Source organism: Oncorhynchus kisutch, linkage group LG12, assembly GCF_002021735.2.
Source record: "Oncorhynchus kisutch isolate 150728-3 linkage group LG12, Okis_V2, whole genome shotgun sequence".
Taxonomy (NCBI): Eukaryota; Metazoa; Chordata; class Actinopteri; order Salmoniformes; family Salmonidae; genus Oncorhynchus; species Oncorhynchus kisutch.
The window spans coordinates 20890654-20908308 of record NC_034185.2 but is presented as its reverse complement, the minus strand read 5'-3'; the positions used below and the strand labels follow the sequence as shown (position 1 = coordinate 20908308).

The following is a 17655-nucleotide window of genomic DNA, read 5'->3' as shown; positions in this document are numbered from 1 at the left end:
ATGTAAGGAAAACATATTGCTTTTCATCTGTAGCCCCATGAAATCAGTCCAAACAAACTCAATAAATATTGAATATTCATTCACCTGTATTGTAAATAGGCCAGACTAAATCTTGATTTCACCAATGTATCAATAGACTACAGATTATCATTCAAATCAATTATTATCATTATGGTATGTAGTTATATTGGTAAAAAAAACAACAACAAAAAAACAGTCAAATTGATTGTGTGATTGTATAATTGATTCATTTAATGCATTCATTCACTATTTTTTTTTAAATGTAATGATATTGAGCTCAAAATATATGTCTGGATCAAGTACCATTCTGAGACTTTGGCTAACACACCTTTTTTATTGTTTTTTATCTTGGTATTGTTTTGGTATCACTTTGGTATTGAGATTCGTAGTGGTATTGAGTATCATGATACTAAACCTGGTATCAGTATCGAAGTAAAAATTCTGGTGTAATGATAACACTAGGACCAAGTGTAATGTTCACGTGCAAATCAAATACTGTAGCCAGCGATTACTGTGATGTATATGAATGACATTCCATGAGAGCAGCAGTATTATTTTTTAGATGATTTGAATTTATAATGTGTTTACAAGAACATTGATGGATGATAAGGTAATATACTTGTAGTATTCTAATCAGGGTAGACCTGTTTTTAAGTCATGTACCTCAAAATCAAGGAGAGTGTTCATTAGTTAAAATTACTGTAAATCTTATTCTTACTGGAAAAATTGCAGACTGTGGCTTTAACGGGGAATACGCGCCAACTGTTCCAAATTTGGTCATGTCACCGCCCGTAAACAACGCTCAACCTCCACCCAGTGTGCGTGAGCTTTTGCAGGGAAGATAATAGTGGAAATAGGGCAGGTTCGGGGACTGGATATAATTGTCTTGTTGGCATGAATTATTCTATGTGCATGATTTCTAAATGATTGCGGTGCTCCACACAACCCTGATCTGCTTCCTAGAACGGTGGATCTACCAACAAGCTCACCGTCGGTTTGTAACCATTGCAACCTGCGCTCGTGCTTAACTTCGGAAACTATGAAGAGTCGATTTCGAGATGCACAAGAATGTTACAATTCAGTGGTAACTGTTCCTTGCCATAGGATCATTAGCTGTATATGAGTAGCATATGTGTCGTGACTTAACAGTAACACTGATTTTCAATGGTTGTATTGCCCACTATCTTGGTTTATTACTGCAGATTGCACAATTTCATGCGAAACCAGACATGAATATACAGGAGGTGGATCCATATCACCAGACTGTTTACCTGTGTTGAAATATCTTGCATGCCTTGTGCATAGAATGTATGTGAGGAAACGTGCGTAATGTTGACTTTGGATGTATGGAGATGTCGAGCAACTGAGGATCCATAAGAACACGTAAGAGTGATTGTCAACCAAAACAGACGTTGAAAAAATGAGTCAAGATGAAGGGATATCATTGTCGGTTCCCTCCTTTGGTCCTGGCTCGGGCCCTGGGGGTGCCTGCGGGGACTCTGCTGGCCCCCGGGAAGACAGCGTGAGCGGTGCCCCCATTCCCGACCCTGGGACATTCTGGCACGACTCGGTGGTCAGCGGAAGCATCATTCCTAATATTCTGAGCTGCCCGAAGGATAGTGGCGGCTTGTTGTCTACGGTGAAATGTAAAAGCAGGGCTGTCACGGTGGCATATGTCGTCAACAGCGAGCTCACTCAGCCGCACACCGCAGAGAACATGGCCCTGCATTGCCTGAAAGACGCGTGCGACTCAGTGGGAAGTAAACTGGAAATCATACACTTTGGAAAGATCGACTTTGGAGAGACGTGTGTGCTTGACCAGTTCTATAATGCAGGTACGAGGTGGTGGTGACATGCAGCATGTATGTGATGGGCTATTGAATGTGTTGCCCTCAAACTATCAGAAACAAAACAAATATACCTTTGTCATTGTCTATTCTTCTGAATCAAACTCCAACCATCAAACCCCAGCCTACAACACATACCATATATCACCAAAGTAGAACAGGTTCACTACTGTTCTATACCCATTGCAGTGAGTGGGAATGGGCCCATGCACATTAATCCACATGCCACACCAGTTGTCTCTAATGGGGCTTCTATTGTGGTTGCCATGAGCACACAGAAAACTGCATATAAGATTGTGTGACTGGTTTTACAAGTCAATGTTTAGAAGTATTAAATTAACTACTTTCCCCAGCCTACTTCTTTTCAGAATGCCTATAGCCTAGCCATTTGTCAACCTGGAATCCATTGAGCACTAGAGAGTCTCAATGGGGGAATGTCTCATTTGCTCCACAAAGTGGGGAAGGGGGATAATTTTCCCACACACATTTTCCTTTACCATTATGTGCTGCTAGAAGTGAGGCTCCCTAGCATCATGGATTGTTTTGCTTAGTTTGGGTGGAGGTTCAAATTTCCATTACACTCCAGAAGTGAACTGAACCTTTTGACTCAAACTAAAGTACATTTCCCTCCTTGCCCATTAGTGATGATTGGGGGGGGGGGGGGGGGGGGGGATTGATAATTACATATTGCAATTTTATTTTTGGATGATATTACATTTGTTTGACTTCAAGTATTGATTTGTAAAATATATATACACAGTGAGGAGAACAAGTATTTGATACACTGCTGATTTTGCAGTAATCAGAAGATCACATTGTATGATTTTTAAGTAATTAATTTGCATTTTATTGCATGACATAAGTATTTGATACATCAGAAAAGCAGAACTTAATATTTGGTACAAAAACCTTTGTTTGCAATTACAGATATCATATGTTTCCTGTAGTTCTTGACCAGGTTTACACACACTGCAGCAGGGATTTTGGCCCACTCCTCCATACAGACCTTCTCCAGATCCTTCAGGTTTTGGGGCTGTTGCTGGGCAATACGGACTTTCAGCTCCCTCCAAAGATTTTCTATTGGGTTCAGGTCTGGAGATTGGCTAGGCCACTCCAGGACCTTGAGATGCTTCTTACGGAGCCACTCCTTAGTTGCCCTGGCTGTGTGTTTCGGGTCGTTGTCATGCTGGAAGACCCAGCCACGACCTTCTACTCCTGCTAGAAGACACCTGCATTGGTGGAAGAAGTTCAAGATGACGGTCAACCACCCTCGGTCTGGGGCTGCAGTATTTTAATCCATGACGGCGTAGTGTGTTACTAATGGTTTTCTTTGAGACTGTGGTCTCAGCACTCTTCAGGTCATTGACCAGGTCCTGCCGTGTAGTTCTGGGCTGAGCCCTCACCTTCCTCATGATCATTGATGCCCCACAAGGTGAGATCTTGCATGGAGCCTCAGACCGAGGGTGGTTGACCGTCATCTTGAACTTCTAATATTTGCGCCAACAGTTGTTGCCTTCTCACCAAGCTGCTTGCCTATTGTCCTGTAGCACATCCCAGCCTTGCGCAGGCCTACCATTTAATCCCTGATGTCCTTACACAGCTCTCTAGTCTTGGCCATTGTGGAGAGGTTGGAGTCTGTTTGATTGAGTGTGTGAACAGGTGTATTTTATACAGGTAACGAGTTCAAACAGGTGCAGTTAATACAGGTAATGAGTGGAGAACAGGAGGGCTTCTTAAAGAAAAACTAACAGGTCTGTGAGAGCCGGAATTCTTACTGGTTGGTAGGTGATCAAATACTTATGTCATGCAATAAAATGCAAATTAATTACTTAAAAATCATTACAATGTGATTTTCTGGATTTTTGTTTTAGATTCCGTCTCTCACAGTTGAAGTGTACCTATGATAAAAATTACAGACCTCTACATGCTTTGTAAGTAGGAAAACCTGCAAAATCGGCAGTGTATCAAATACTTGTTCTCCCCACTGTGTGTATATATATATGTATTATATACAGTACCAGTCAAAAGTTTAGACATTCAAGGGTGTTTCTTTATTTTATTATTTTCTACATTGTAGAATAATAGTGAAGACATCAACTATAAAATAACACAAATGGAATCACGTAGTAACTAAAAAAAAGTGTTAAACAAATCGAAATATATTTTATATTTGAGATTCTTCAAAGTAGCCACCCTTTGCCTTGATGACAGCTTTACACACTCTTGGAGTGACAACTTTTGATTGGTACTGTATATTTTTTTGCAGCTGTAGGTAGCGTTCGCTAGCGCTAGTTGTCTATGCCTGCGTCAAAACTCAGGTATTTTTCATCCTATCATTTAATATATCCATCTTCTTTTTAAATAGTGAACCAACATGTTTTCAACACTTTTATTAACCTGACTGATCAAACAAGCTCTCTTTTGTCTCTCTGCAGCAGACAGCCTAGTGAGAAATATGTTTGGAACATCAAATCGCAATAAAATTGCAGTATTGAATCGCAATGCATATAGAATCGTAATACATATCATATCAGCACCTAAGTATAGTGAGGTCCCTGGCAATTCCCAGCCATATTGCCCATGTCTCTCAGTCTCTCATTAGTTGGAAAATTAGTGGGAAAACACCATTCTCAAAATTGACCTCAAATGCGATTCTGCATGTCATGCTATTATAAAAGGTACATTTTTATGGTGAAAATTATCTTCCTCAAACTTGAAACTCATGTGTTGCGAATGTATGCCTGTTAGGCTCTACATCCATTGTAAAGTGGATTAATGGGCTTCATTTTAAGACGTTTTTTGGCCATTTAGTTGTAATACAAACCTTATGAAAACAAATAAGCCTAGGGCTAGGTTACATGAGGTGTGCGACTATGATTTGTAAAAAAAAAAATTTAAAGTCGACATTAGCTGTTTCTTGCCTTACTGCACATAAGCTGGGCATCATTCACAAGTAATAATATATCATTCACAAGTGATAGGCTAATATTGCCACCCATCAGACTGTTTTTGATTTAATATTGTCATTACACATACTAAATAATATGTGTGAAGTTTGTTTTGATTTAGAAAGGACCAATATCATGCACCAGCTTGAAACAGGGGCAGGGGAAAAAAAGACATGTCATCTATGTAATAGCATCATCAATAGCAAATTGAGGATGCTTTTCCCGTTGTTAATTTTCATGCCAGCCAGCTAGGCTATACTCCTGTTGTAAAGAGAAGCAATGTGCTTAATATTAGGAAAGTTGAGAAATACACTGAACAAAAATATAAACGCAACATGTAGTTTTGGTCCTATGTTTTATGAGCTGGTAAAAAAAAATCCCAGACATTTTCCATACTCACAAAAAAGCTTATTTCTCTCAAATGTTGAGCACAAATTTGTTTACATCTGTGTTAGTGAGTATTTCTCCTTTGCCAAAATAATCCATCCACCTAACAGGTGTGGCATATCAAGAAGCTGATTAAACAGAATGATCATTCTGATTGGCTGGGCCTGGCTCCCCAGTGGGTGGGCATGGCTGCCAAGTGGGTGGGCCTATGCCCTCCAATGCTCACCCATTGCTGCACCCCTGCCCAGTCATGTGAAATCCATAAATTAGGGCCTATTACATTTATTTCAATTGACCGATTTCCTTATATGAACTGTAACTCAGTAAAATATTTGAAATTGTTGCATGTTGCTTTTATATTTTTGTTCAGTATAAATATAGTAGACTTAGCCTATAGAAAGCTGATGGGATCCTCCTCTTTTTAATAGAGGCCAACACTCTGTTTTCTCACGCAATTGCATAGCCTATAAAAATGTTGCGCAACATGAGCTCTTGGGCTCTCATGAAGTGTTTGATTAGATTTATGACCACTTTCGCATTGATGTCAGAGTGATTAGTGAGACTATAGAGTGCTGAGTACCAGGCAGTTAGCAAGTTTGGTAGGCTACTTATGACCATCAGCAGTATCAGAGCTTGGAGAAACCTAATTACTGTGACTAAACAGTCACGCGGAATTTGACTGCCATCATGACTTGTGACCCCTGGTGAAGTGGTAATACGGTCGCCGTAACAGCCCTAGTGATGGACCATTCTTGATACACACAGGAAACTGTTGAGTGTGAAAAACCTAGCAGCGTTGCAGTTCTTGACACAAACCAGTGTGCTTGGCACCTACTACCATACCCCTTCAAAGGCACTTAAATATTTTGTCTTACCCATTGAATCTGAATGGCACACATACACAATCCATGTCTCAAGGCTTAGAAATCATTCTTTAACCTGTGTCCTCCCCTTCAGCTACACTGATTGAAGTGGATTTAACAAGGGAAATCAATCAGGGATCATAGCTTTCACAGTCTGTCATGGAAAGATCAGGTGTTTTGTATACTCCATAATACAATAGGACATTTTCTAGGTGAAGAAATTATAAAACACCTGTGTTGTATAGACTTAGCTGACATCACAGCTTACCCGTTGTTGGTTGTCATAACATAACATTATTGGTGGTGTAAACAGAACTCAATATGTTCCCTTTTTTTGGTTTGGCTATTTTCCACAGGGCCTCTGTGGAATTTTCTGTATACTTCTCATGGGAGCTGGGAAGTGGTTCCCAGAAACCCTTTTTGTATCTGTTCAAAATGTCCACAAGCTTTGTTGAAATGACAGAAGCTCCCTAAAGATTGCCAACGTCTTTATCATGTTCCTACAACAGGACATTTTAGGAGTGGAATCACAAGGAAAGAGAGAGAAAAAAAATATTTTGTATACAATGAACTAGATGCCTGACCACTTCACTCCTTTTTTGGAAAAGCTGAACTGCCATGAATTCCCACATTTTGAATGACATAAGAAAGGAGCATTCACAGAACATGTAAATAAGTGCATCAGGAATGTGCAAGTGGAAACACATGTTCACAGTATATCAAATAGCTGTTCTGATCCATGTTTGATATTCATATGTTGTGATCTGGCTGAGTATACGCAGCAGTGGCTATTGACATAACCCAGACATGAGATGTTCTGGTCGCCCTTGGTCAGTTCAGTCTAATGATCGGAGACCTCTATGTTGATAAATGTGTCTGTTTTTCTTAATATGTTTTGTCATTTTATATATTGTACGGTGCATTCAGAAAGTATTCAGAAAAACATTTTGTTATGTTACAGCCTTATTCTAAAATTTATTAAATCGTTTTACCACCTCATCAATCTAGACACAATAACCCATAATGACAACCTCCTTTGTCATCATGGGTTCTTTGCAACTCTGCCTAGAAGGCCAGCATCCCGGAGTCGCCTCTTCACTGTTGACGTTGAGACTGGTGTTTTGCGGGTACTATTTAATGAAGCTGCCAGTTGAGGACTTGTGAGGCATCTGTTTCTCAAACTAGACACTAACGTACTTGTCCTCTTGCTCAGTTGTGCACCGGGGCCTCCCACTCCTCTTTCTATTCTGGTTAGAGACAGTTTGCGCTGTTCTGTGAAGGGAGTAGTACACAGCGTTGTACGAGATCTTCAGTTTCTTGGCAATTTCTCGCATGGAATAGCCTTAATTTCTCAGAACAAGAATAGACTGACGAGTTTCAGAAGAAAGATCTCTGTTTCTGGCCATTTTGAGCCTGTAATCGAACCCACAAATGCTGGTGCTCCAGATACTCAACTAGTCTAAAGAAGGCCAATTTGATTGCTTCTTTAATCAGAACAACCGTTTCAGCTGTGCTAACATAATTTCAAAAGGGTTTTCTAATGATCAATTAGCCTTTTAAAATTATAAACTTGGATTAGCTAACACAACTTGCCATTGGAACACAGGAGTGATGGTTGCTGATAAAGGGGCCTCTGTACGGCTATGTAGATATTCCATACAAAATCTGCTGTTTCCAGCTACAATACTCATTTACAACACTAATAATGTCTACACTGTATTTCTGATCAATTTTATGTTATTTCAATGGATGAAAAATGTGTTTTTCTTTCAAAAACAAGGACATTTCTAAGTGACCCCAAACTTTTGAACGATAGTGTATATCAGTTTAATTTACCACTGGTGAACTCCAATCAAGTTATAGAAACATCTCAAGGATGATCAATGAAACAAGATGCACCTGAGCTTAATTTGATTTATTTTGGTATTGTCCATATGTAGCTCGTTTTTGGTCACAGGTCCAGGAATGGCTGAAGAATTTCAACATTGCCTGGAACTAATGCTGCAGATAGCAATACTGGATGATTTGAAAAGCCATAATCAATCAATCAATAATATAATAATTATTTTAGCTCAATTTTAAATTTACAATCTAAAGAAGCTATGAGAATAGAAAGGTTCACTACTTTTGTGAAGCATCACTGCACAGTTGAAAAATATATGGCAAATAGAAATCCAAAATGGATGATGTTGAGAGATAGATGGGAGAGGTTGAATGGAGCTGAAGGGTGGGACTAATAACAAGATAACCAATGTAAAACATACAGGGTCTGTAAAATGTATATAGGTTCAGAAATTTTCTGAAATAGCACAGTTACAAATAGAAATCAAACTGGATGGACATCAGAAATAGAGGAAGGACTAAAAACAAACAAAATATAAATATTGTAAAATAGATTGTGTCTGTAAAATGTATAAAAGATATATCAACTGAAGGTAGAAGCCTAAGTGTTTATTGGAAGGGTGGTAGGATTTGTGGGGAATCATAAAGGTACAGTGGGGCAAAAAAGTATTTAGTCACCCACCAATTGTGCAAGTTCTCCCACTTAAAAAGATGAGAGAGGCCTGTAATTTTCATCATAGGTACACTTCAACTATGACAGACAAAATGAGGGGGAAAAAATCCAGAAAATCACATTGTAGGATTTTTAATGAATGTATTTGCAAATTATGGTGGAAAATAACTATTTGGTCACCTACAAACAAGCAAGATTTCTGGCTCTCACAGACCTGTAACTTCTTCTTTAAGAGGCTCCTCTGTCCTCCACTCGTTACCTGTATTAATGGCACCTGTTTGAACTTGTTATCAGTATAAAAGACACCTGTCCACAACCTCAAACAGTCACACTCCAAACTCCACTATGGCCAAGACCAAAGAGCTGTCAAAGGACACCAGAAACATAATTGGAGACCTGCACCAGGCTGGGAAGACTGAATCTGCAATAGGTAAGCAGCTTGGTTTGAAGAAATCAACTGTGGGAGCAATTATTAGGAAATGGAAGACATACAAGACCACTGATAATCTCCCTCGATCTGGGGCTCCACGCAAGATCTCACCCCGTGGGGTCAAAATGATCACAAGAACGGTGAGCAAAAATCCCAGAACCACACGGGGGGACCTAGTGAATGACCTGCAGAGAGCTGGGACCAAAGTAACAAAGCCTACCATCAGTAACACACTACGCCGCCAGGGACTCAAATCCTGCAGTGCCAGACGTGTCCCCCTGCTTAAGCCAGTACATGTCCAGGCCCGTCTGAAGTTTGTTAGAGAGCATTTGGATGATCCAGAAGAAGATTGGGAGAATGTCATATGGTCAGATGAAACCAAAATATAACTTTTTGGTAAAAACTCAACTCGTCGTGTTTGGAGGACAAAGAATCCTGAGTTGCATCCAAAGAACACCATACCTACTGTGAAGCATGGGGGTGGAAACCTCATGATTTGGGGCTGTTTTTCTGCAAAGGGACCAGGACGATTGATCCGTGTAAAGGAAAGAATGAATGGGGCCATGTATCATGAGATTTTGAGTGAAAACCTCCTTCCATCAGCAAGGGCATTGAAGATGAAACGTGGCTGGGTCTTTCAGCATGACAATGATCCCAAACACACCGCCCGGGCAACGAAGGAGTGGCTTCGTAAGAAGCATTTCAAGGTCCTGGAGTGGCCTAGCCAGTCTCCAGATCTCAACCCCATAGAAAATCTTTGGAGAGAGTTGAAAGTCCGGGTTGCCTAGCAACAGCCCCAAAACATCACTGCTCTAGAGGAGATCTGCATGGAGGAATGGGCCAAAATACCAGCAACAGTGTGTGAAAACCTTGTGAAGACTTACAGAAAACATTTGACCTCTGTCATTCCCAACAAAGGGTATATAACAAAGTATTGAGATCAACTTTTGTTATTGACCAAATACTTATTTTCCACCATAATTTGCAAATAAATGCATAAAAAATCCTACAATGTGATTTTCTGGATTTCTTTTCTAATTTTGTCTGTCATAGTTGAAGTGTACCTATGAGAGAGGCCTGTAATTTTCATCATCTTTTTAAGTGGGAGAACTTGCACAATTGGTGGCTGACTAAATACTTTTTTGCCCCACTATATATTCTAAAAAAAAGTATGTAGGTCTATATAGGAATGTATATGTATATATGTGTATATGTATGCATGCGTGTATGTATATGGATATAAATACTTACCAAAAAATATATATGGGGGATTGGAAATGATGCAGACAATTACATTGATGGAAGCAACATTATTTCTGTAATATTAAGCTGATCCACCCATTATTAAAAAAAAAAACATTTAAAAAAGTTATAGAAACATCTCAAGGATGATCAATGAAACAAGATGCACCTGAGCTTAATTTGATCCATTTTAGTTTAAAGCTGTAACGTAACAAAATGTGGAAAAAAGGAAGGGGTCTGAATACTTTCCCAATGCACTGTACGTGTTTAATGTATTTCTGCAGGGCTCATCTGTAAAATACACCCTGGTCTCAGTATGACTTCCCTGTCAAAATAAAGGTTAAATAAATCAATCACATCAATAGATAAAGGTCAAACCACATGTTCAAGCCACATGAGGTGAGCTGGTGGTGTAGGCTTCTGTTTAAAAGGTGTAAAGGTTTTAAAGCTTTTTTACTGTATGTTGGTGTCGAGGACAACACTCTTGCGGTGACCTGTAACTGTGCTGGGTAGAGATATTAGTCATGTTAAAAATGATTCTGAGAACAGTATTACCTTGATAAAAGTCATTGTTTATCCCCCAACTAATGTCGCTCCACTGTGAGCTGATCTGAACCATTGACTGACTGACTAAATGTGTTTCTGTACCTCACAGCAGGGGCCCAGTGTGTGTTCCATTCAGTTTAGTTGGTCTGTTTGCCATTGTAAGAGTCTGTATCTATTACATCCCAAATCCTACCATGTAAATCTCTAGACAAGAAAGTCTGATGTTTCACCCTCACCCGTCCCCTACTCATTTCAGTTCATCCCAAAAGGAAGTACTGAACTGCAGCATCATATTCCTGGAGGGAGGTTTTCATAAAGGAAACAGTGAACTGTTGTTGTGATACAGTACATCTCTTCTGGAGGGAACACCAGTCCCCAAACAACATTCTTTAAACTCATATGATACCAAGTGGCTTTTGTATTAATTTAAATATAATATTAAATGTAAAATCAAGTTGGTGTCATTGAATAAGAGCTCATGCTATTTTGGAGAAGGACTTATAGAGTATTGGATTCAAAGGTTATCAGTCACTCTACATTACCATATAGCCTTACACATATCACATTCAGCCTTGATTTGACAGCCAGAGGATTCCTGCACAAGATCCTACATGCACTTTGGTCTGACCTGAAGGTTGGCTGGCGGCTGTCGTCCTCTGCTCCCATTGGTTGTCAACTAAGTTGTTTATCCATGCTCATGTGTATGGTCGCGGTCCATGTGGGCTACAGAGCATCAGGTCAGGAGAAATTGTATCACCAGCCGCACTACTGTCCAGGGAATCCAGTCTTTATTGGAAAAATAGAGTGGTGTAGAGTGTTGGTTGATCAAAGTACTCAGTCAGGTTTTATCAGCAGTTTGGGTATGTTGGTGTCAGGCATGGGAAGCAGTTTTTGGCTGTGGAAATTGGCAGTGTTTGAGATTGATTCAGATTAATATTAGCATGATTAGGGAGTCAGTAAATAAAATAAAATAACAGTCATAACCTTTGTAATACATACATTTTATTGTATTTTTAAGTAAATATATCCAATATACCAAATAGCAGTAGGATAAATGAATGATTATTATAACCAATTGTTTTTCTACCTTAATCCATCGAACTGTCGCTGTCTCCTTCTTCCAATGTGCGCTCTCTCCTTAAAAATGTGCTCTCTCCTTAAAAATGCGCTCTCTCCTTAAATGCGATCCCTTTGATGCTGTAACACGATCTGTGTGTGTACTACCTTATGCATAGTGCTCTGGCTATATGTTTTGTCCGGTTTGTAAATATGCAAGAACAATGCTAAAAGCCACTATTTTTATTGAAATGAACTACCAAATCTCATTCTTGGTGAGTGTGGACATTTATAAGTGAATGTGAATCTGAGACAAAGTGATGAAAACTGAAGTTGAAATCAATGCTAGGCTAGGAAACGTAAAATACACTGACTGGACAAAACATTAAGAACACCTTCCTAATATTGAGTCCCCCCCTTTTGCCCTCAGAACTGCCTCAATTCATCGTGTCGTAAGCGTTCCACAGGGATGCTGGCCCATGATGACTCCAATGCTTCCTACAGATGTGTCAAGTTGGCTCAATGTCCTTTGGGTGATGGACCGTTCTTGATACACACGGAAAATGTTGAGCGTGAAAAAGCCAGCAGCGTTGCAGTTCTTGACAAAAACATGTGCGCCTGGCACCTACTACCATACCCTGTTCAAAGGCACTTAAATCTTTTGCTTTGTCCATTCACTTTCAATTCATGTTTCAATTGTCGCAAGGCTTAGAAATCCTTCTTTAACCTGTCTCCTCACCATCATCCACACGGATTGAAGTGGATTTAATAAGTGACATCAATAAGGGATCATAGCTTTCACCTGGATTCACCTGGTCAGTCTATCATGGAAAGGTGTTCTTAATGTTAAGTAAACTCAGTGTGTGTGCAACAGCTGCACACTACAAGCAGACAGGGATGAGAGGAGAACATTGCACACCTTAATAGAGCTATTTGAACAGTTATTGCTTTGACCGTGGATATTTGCCCACCAAATAACCAAACCCCAAAATTCCATGACCATCACAGTTATTGCATGACTTCTCAAATGTGTCTTCTTGGTGCTGTTGCCAGGTGATCTGTTCCTGGTGCTGTTGCCAGATGATATTTGTGTAATTGAAGGTAAATCGGATTAAGATCATTCATTTGACAGAAAACAAATCCCTCTTGTTAAAATCAAGTTCTCTTGGTTCATTTTTTTCTTTTACAAGATGCCAATCGGGAAGTGTGAGGCTAGTTGAGGCAACTGGCAACGTAGTAAGCAGCTCCCTGTGTGTCAACCTGGATGGGATCAATTCTAATTCTGTTCTTGCACTTTCCCCCTGGGCCATGGTACTCAATCTCTGAAATATGCTAGTGTGAACAGAAACTAAAGTATCAAAAGCCGAGGATTCTTTCTGCAAGATTACTCACATTTCCTGTCGGGTTGGGGGCTTGTCTCCTTCCTCCATATTGCACTCATTTCTAAAAAATAAAGTAGTATTTCTTATTTTTGGGCAGGGTTTCCAAACTGCTGAATAACCATTGTGAAAGTACCCTGCATGCTTTCCTATGAGAGTTTATTTATAGAAGCAGGCACGGCACGCTCAACTTAAACACTTCTTCTGATGGCATTGAGGAGTACACCACATCAGTCACTGGCTTCATCGATAAGTCCATCGATGATGTCGTCCCAACAGTGACTGTATGTACACTTCTTCTGATGGCATTGAGGAGTACACCACATCAGTCACTGGCTTCATCGATAAGTCCATCGATGATGTCGTCCCAACAGTGACTGTATGTACATACCCCAACCAGAAGCCATTGATTACAGGCAACATCCACACTCAGCTAAAGGGTAGAGCTGCCACTTTCAAGGTGCGGGACTCTAACTGGAAGCTTATAAGAAATCCCTCTATGCCCCCCGACAAACCATCAAACAGGCAATAAGATCGATATTGATCAATACAGGAATAAGATCGAATCGTACTACACCGGCTCCGACGCTCGTCAGATGTGGCAGGGCTTGCAAACTACTACAGACTACAAAGAAAACCACAGCCGCGAGCTGCCCAGTGACACGAGCCTACCAGACGAGCTAAATTACTTTTATGCTCGCTTCGAGACAACACTGAAACATGCATGAGAGCATCAGCTGTTCCGGATGACTGTGATGGCTTTCTGTAGACGATTTGAGTAAGACCTTTAAACAGGTCAACATTCACAAGGCCGCAGGGCCAGATGGATTACCAGGACGTGTACTCCGAGCATGCGCTGACCAACTGGCAAGTGTCTTCACTGACATTTTCAACCTCTCCCTGTCGGAGTCTGTAATACCAACATTTTTCAAGTAGACCTCCATAGTCCCAGTGGCCAAGAAAGTGAAGGTAACCTGCCTAAATGACTACTGCTCAGTAGCACTTATGTCGGAAGTCATGAATGCATACCGCCCAAACAGATCCAGAGATGACGCATTCTCAATCGCACTCCACACTGCCCGAAGGATATACTGCTTCTCCGAGACCAGGCCCAAATCCCTGTAATTTGCTTGAAGAAAAGACTGAAATACAGAAATATATTACACCTATGTGAGAATGCTCATTGACTACAGCTCAGCTTTCAACACCATAGTGCCCACAAAGCTCATCACTAAGCTACGGACCCTGGGACTAAACACCTCCCTCTGCAACTGGATACTGGACTTCCTGACGGGCCACACCCAGTTGGTAAGCGAAGGTAACAACACATCTGCCACGCTGATCCTCAACACTGGGGCCCCTCATGGGTGCGTGCTTAGTCCCCTCCTGTAATCCCTGTTCACCCACAACTGCATGGCCCAGCACATTTCCAACACCATCATTAAGTTTGCTGACGACACAACAGTGGTAGGCCTGATCACCGATGGGGCTGTAGTGGAGCGGGTCGAGAGTTTCAAGTTCTTTGGTGTCCACCTCACCAACAAACTATCATGGTCCAAACACACCAAGACAGTCGTGAAAAGGGCACGACAACACCTTTTCCCCCTCAGGAGACTGAAAAGATTTGCCATTGGTCTCCAGATCCTCAAATTTATACAGCTCCACCATCGAGAGCATCCTGACCAGTTGCATCACCGCCTGTTATGGCAACTGCTCGGCATCCGACCGTAAGGCACCACAAAGGGTACTGCGTACAGCCCAGCATATCACTGGGGCCTGCCATCCATGACCTATATACTAGGCAGTGTTAGAGGAAGGCCCAAAAAATGGTCAAAGACTCAAGTCACCCAACTCATAGACTGTTCTCTCTGCTACCGCACGATAAGCTGTACCGGAGCGCCAAGTCTAGGTCTTGCTTAATCAACAATTAATCAAATGGCCACCCGGACAATTTACATTGAGGGGAGGACCATCCTTCTTAGTGAATTTTCATAATTCCAAATAATTGATTAAAACATACTGTTTTGCAATGAAGATCTACTGTAGCTTCAACAGCACTCTGTAGGGTAGCACCATGATGTAGCCGGAGGACAGCTAGTTTCCGTCCTCATCTGGGTACATTGACTTCAATACAAAACCTAGGTTACTCATGGTCCTCCTCCACTTCCATAGACTTATACAGTAATTATGACAACTTCCGGAGGACATCCTCCAACCTATCGGAGCTCTTGCAGCATGAACTGACATGTTGTCCACCCAATCAAAGGATCCGAGAATGAATCTTGTACTGAAAGCATAAGCAACTTAATAGAACTGCAGTGCATAAAATGTGGTGAGTAGTTGACTCAAAGAGAGCAAAAGACAATAGTTGAACAAATGTATTTCTTTAAAAATTAAGGAGAAGCAAGAGAGAGAGAGAGCTATATTTCATAGTATTTTTACCCACTTTCACTTATCTAGTGAATGCAGCGATCTAGTTTAGCCTATTCAAACACCCGGCTCAAACAGAGAGGGATGCTATATGAAGGTTTTGGCTTGGAAAGTTGTTTTTGCCTGGTCACAGATAGAGGTTTTGTGCACTGAAGTTCACAAGCGAAGGGAAAAGGTGAGAGGAGAGCGTGTAGATGCGAGAAGGAATTCTACCACGAGCAAAACGATCATGCTGTTTGTATGTGGCTGCTATGTAAGTGAACTGTGTTTGCATGTGATCAGGGGTGTGGTGTGTTCATTCTGCCAATTCTGTTGAAAAACGTTTCTTAAACGGAAGCAAACAGGGATAAACATACCTGAGTTTATCCAATAGATACTCTCATTTGCAACTGTTGGACTAATGATTACACCCTAATATATATATATATATATTTTACCTTTATTTAACGAGGCAAGTTAGTTAGGAACAAATACTTATTTACAATGACGACCCTGCTTTGTTCAGGGGCAGAACGACAGATTTTTACCCTGTCAGCTCAGGGATTTAGATCTAGCAACCTTTCGGTTACAGGCCTGCCGCCCCAGGTAGCTGGGGGAATAGAATATAGTCATTCAATATGCTGTAATAGAAATAAGGCCATGCTCATTAAAAAAAATCATCCTCCCTTGTCACTGACCGCCACTGTCTACCACGTTTTCCATATGTCTATATGTTCCTAAATCATAATTAATGTAAGCTAATATTTGCCTTGGCTCAAACCTAATCTTATATAAGGCAGAAGTTTCCAAGGAGAGCGCGGTACATAGCCTACCCCACCCATTTTAAGCCAGGCTGTCTTCGCTGGGACCTTTCTTTGTGTCACTACACAGCAGCAGACACACCACATTAAAATAGATTGCCTATTTGCTTTGATGATCCTTTTGGCATTGGCTGTCTTGTGTGGACGTTTGGTTCTCAGTGAGTGAGACTAGCGTTGGGTCTGTAGTGGACTGGAACCCAGGATATGCCGTGAAAGGGCGCTCCATTGGAAGGGATCACAAGCTCTATGTAATGTGTATGTTAACATGGAAGGGGGAACTTGGAAGCACATGAAAAGGTGGAGTGGGTCTGTTAAATGTTCTCTTTCTGGAGAACACTGTCATTACAGAACACTGAAGCACCGTTTTAGCCCACTTTTATTTGTGCTGTTATCAGTCAGTGGTACCAGAGGGACTTCTGTAAAAACCACACCCCAACCACACCCCATACTTCTGTAAAAACCACACCCCAACCACACCCCATACTTCTGTAAAAACCACACCCAATACCAGACAATGTTATTTTGACCTTTTCTTTTGGAAGATTTTGTGATGTCACAGTCTGGTCCAAAAATGACAATTTGGGCAAATTGAAGATCCTACTCCAAAACAACTGTACAGGCATTATTGTCCCATCAGGAAGCATCAATCTCATCTTATTTCATTTGACACTTAAACAAATTGGTAAATGTGAAGAAACTATATAGTAGGCTACAATACGTTATAGGCATAACATACTGTATGTTATACTGTAGACTTAGGTACAGTTGTTCAGTGTTAAGCCCACTAACAGGCTATCTCTGTCCCTCACAGACATAGCTGTGGTGGAGATGACGGACGCTTTCCGCCAGCCCTCCCTGTTCTACCACCTGGGTGTGAGGGAGAGCTTCAGTATGGCCAACAACATCATCCTGTACTGTGACACCAACTCTGACTCGCTTCAGTCCCTGCAGGTAAGCTGTGTGGTTCACACGCGATCTCGCACACACTCAGGCATGCACACATGCCTTACATAAACATATCTGCAGCCTGTCCGCCTTTTTTCCTCATCACTTTGTCCATACTTTAATCAATTTAATGTTTCCACAATGGATGTAATGTAATACGGTTCATCGGGTTAATAACAAAGTCTATATTTAGAATCTGAGTGGGGAACCTGTAATAGCTGTCATTGCTGTTGTAGTGCCAGTTCA

At 40.9% G+C, this 17655-nt stretch overlaps 1 protein-coding gene across 2 annotated transcripts in view; it reads left to right on the top strand.

Moving 5' to 3' along the window:
* Positions 1-836: 836 nt before the first annotated feature.
* LOC109900687 (mitogen-activated protein kinase kinase kinase 5) overlaps positions 837-17655 on the top strand; it is a 58964-nt gene continuing 42145 nt past the window's right edge. Inside the window, exons 1-2 of one of the 2 annotated variants that reach the window (XM_020496432.2) lie at positions 837-1856; positions 17276-17415. In XM_020496432.2, the coding sequence (XP_020352021.1) occupies positions 1442-1856; positions 17276-17415 (555 nt within the window). In that variant the 5' untranslated portion in view covers positions 837-1441. The remainder of the gene's footprint in view (positions 1857-17275; positions 17416-17655) is intronic. The other variant, XR_002256639.2, reaches the window with a different exon arrangement.